General features: G+C 38.5%; 1 protein-coding gene across 1 annotated transcript; it reads right to left on the bottom strand.

Annotated features, from left to right (window-relative positions):
- Window positions 1-821: 821 nt before the first annotated feature.
- On the bottom strand, window positions 822-3,038 carry LOC9302047 (protein BOBBER 1). Its single transcript, XM_002864194.2, has 6 exons — window positions 2,485-3,038; window positions 1,775-1,947; window positions 1,628-1,676; window positions 1,360-1,526; window positions 1,182-1,265; window positions 822-1,082 (listed from the first exon to the last, which is right to left on the bottom strand). The coding sequence occupies exons 1-6, from the start codon at window positions 2,894-2,896 to the stop codon at window positions 1,044-1,046; spliced, it is 924 nt and encodes a 307-aa protein (XP_002864240.1). The 5' UTR covers window positions 2,897-3,038; the 3' UTR covers window positions 822-1,043.

Raw genomic sequence — 3,038 nt, 5'->3', positions numbered from 1 at the left:
TGGCGAGTTCGAGTCATATTATACCGAAATTTTAACATTTTTTTGTATTTTTGTTGGTAAATGGGCAACAAAAAATTTTTGGGCTTTAGGCATCCAAATTTTTTGGGCCGACCCTGTTGATAATTAACAATAAGACTCATTTGGTGTATACTGCGTTTTGTCTCTTTCAAATAATTGATGAATATGGACAAGGCCATATATAGCCAATTAGTCTCTAGCCACTATTTTTTTGCTTACACTAAAACGATCTGAAATGTCTCGTTAAACTTATAAATGGTTTGCATTTTGCAACCAAACAAAAAGTACAAAACCTACATGTAGAGTTGTAAAATCTAATTTCTTGAACATGATCCGATAAAAAATAAACATATTTGGTTTGTTTTACGAAATGTCGTTCCGCTACGGATGTACCGCTCCAACCGCGGAAACCAAATCCCATTTCATTGCTTAAATCTTGCAACAAAATTAAACACAGGTTTAAGCAATGAAAATTGGATTTGGTTTCTGCTGTATGAGTGAGGAGAGAATCGTTTAAAGTGACTACATTCACACAAATGAGGGAGGTTGGGTTTGCAATTACGTAAGTAGATTGATTGGTTTTATGATTCCTTATGTGAAGTTGAAGAAAGAAGGTTGTCGAGCAACAACGATATGGACAACATTCCAAACTAAACCGGTCTGGACCACAATGGTGTCTTGTGGTCCATGTTTATCTTTTTACTGAAAACGGCTGCATCATGACGAATGAATATGTGTCACCAAACGGTCACGTGACTAAGACCAATCACTCTTAGACAGGACGTAATCGAACATAGGAGAAGTAGTTTAAAGAACCGACTCATATGAATTCGTGAAAACCGGTTTTTGAAAAAGTTTCAATCCACCAAAAACCACAAAACCATAAACCTAGGGACAAACCGAACGAGTTTTAGAGATGAGACCATACGAAAGTAACAAGTTTTTAAGAAGCAACGTAAAACAAGTTGGTGAAGATGCAAAAATGGTTTTTCTTTTTTTGGCAGGGAGACCAGACGATACGAGCATCAGTTAAACTTTGCGTTTGAGAAGTCCATCTCTGGATGCTGCGTGAAAAGAACGAAAGATGCAGAACACATAAGAGAAAAGCAATGTGATAAGAATTGAAGGTAGAGATGTTGTAGGAAGATAGAGATGTTGTTTACCTCAGACATGAATTTCTTGAGAATCTCTTGCTTCTGTAGCTCGTCGCTTGTTGGAAGACCCATTTGCTTTTGCCTTTGATCGAACTATGGATAGAAAGACAACAGCAAAAAACAAACGCTTCAGTTTCTAATTCGAGATACTTGGATAAAGAAAGAAACGATTTTTAACAAGAAATACCATCATTTTCTCAACAGTCTGGCGAGTTTCTGGGTCAAGGTCACCTAATTTACTGGTCTCTGGTTCAACTTTCTGAGTATCGATTTCAGGTTCGCCTTTCACACAGCATTTCCACCATTCCATCTGATCATGCTTAGTCAACAGAATCGAAATCATCTTTTGATCCTCTGCAAAGTATCATTTTGAGAATTATATAACAATAAGCACTCTTGTTTACCACCAAAGTTCAATAGAATGATCATTGTTCACACAGGAGTTAGGCATATACCGATATTCCAGTAGCAGTCATCAGGCTTCACAGATCGATAGAGATCTCCCTATAATTATTGAAAGTTTGCAAATTTAACAAGAAAACTAGAAGGGCATCAATATGGAAATGGAACCGTTTATGATAAACAATAGCAAAGGAACTTACATCGATGATTGGATTTTGGCCTTTGAGACCAACCTTGAGACGGTTCTTCTTAATCTCACATACAACAGACCGTGCTTTAGTCCCAGTAGGCACTGGAATGTTAACTGTGACCTCCTGGAGATTCTGGACCCATGAGTAGTTCTCAAGATCAGTTCCATTACCTTGGTTAGGAACTGCAAAGAAACACACACAAAGTTAACTCGAGATAACAGGAGAACACCAAAGCTCATCAAATGGATCCACTAAAGCATAAGATAGAAGAAACTACCATCAAGTCTAAAACTTATGATGTTTTGCTTTCACTAGAGAGACATCAAGTTCTAGAACTTAAGATCCAACAAGGTTGATGTTAAAATTGGTATTAGGTGAACACAAACAGAACCTACTGATACTTAATACTTCCTAGAGGCTAGAACAAGCATCGAATAAAAAGTTTTAACCGATTTCAAAGTCTAACAACTCCTCTACTACATCATAGTTCTTAATACCAAATTGAACCAATAACATAAAACTTAATCAAGACCAACAAATAAGCCTCTTCGAGTTCTAAATTCACAGTTTGTCCATCAATCACAATCAAAGTTTCCAATCCTAAGAAGACATACCCTATACAAGATTCTCAAACTGAAACATCTCACGATCAACGACATGCCAAGATTCAAGATTCAATTTCATCATGATTAGATAAAAAGAAAACGACTTGATATTACCAATGGGACCAGATTCCTTCTTCTCCTCCTCCTTAGGCTTCTCCACTTCCATAGGCTCAGCACTTGAAGTAGCCACAGTCGGCTTGACACTCTCCTTCTCCACAGGCTTAACACTCTCCTTCTCTACCTTCCTCTCCACAGGCTTAACAGTCTCCTTCTCAGCTTTCTTCTCCACAGGCTTAACAATCTCTTTCTCAGCTTTCTTCTTCAACTTCTCCTTCGCTGCCCTAACCGCGACGGCGATCTCATGCTCCGCGGAGGGTTTCTTGAGAAAATCGCTCTGTTCTCCAAGAAAGTCGAAAACTTTCTCCAAAAACCCTAATGGGTTTGAAGAATCGAGTACTGCCCTAAACGGCAACATCCTGGGTCGGCTGCTGCTGCTTTCTTCTTCTACCTCAGAGATAATCGCCATGGGAGGTTTCGTTTTAGGGTTTTGGTCTACTTTGTTGGGTTTGTGACAAACAACGGAGGGAAATCAAGAAATGGGATGTTTTGGAGATGAAAGTTGTTCACTTTGATTTGGGAAAATGAAGAGTCCCCCAAATCGAGAAGCT

This window comes from Arabidopsis lyrata (genome assembly GCF_000004255.2).
Source record: "Arabidopsis lyrata subsp. lyrata unplaced genomic scaffold ARALYscaffold_8, whole genome shotgun sequence".
Lineage (NCBI taxonomy): Eukaryota > Viridiplantae > Streptophyta > Magnoliopsida > Brassicales > Brassicaceae > Arabidopsis > Arabidopsis lyrata.
This window is presented reverse-complemented; position numbering and strand designations above follow the sequence as displayed.

Coding starts and splice junctions, on each gene's coding strand:
- LOC9302047 (XM_002864194.2), bottom strand. CDS start 2,896: ATGGCGATTATCTCTGAGGTAGAAGAAGAAAGCAGCAGCAGCCGACCC. Junction 1,677..1,774: donor GCCAAAATCCAATCATCGAT/GTAAGTTCCTTT, acceptor CAATAATTATAG/GGAGATCTCTATCGATCTGT. Junction 1,266..1,359: donor AGACTGTTGAGAAAATGATG/GTATTTCTTGTT, acceptor TTCTATCCATAG/TTCGATCAAAGGCAAAAGCA.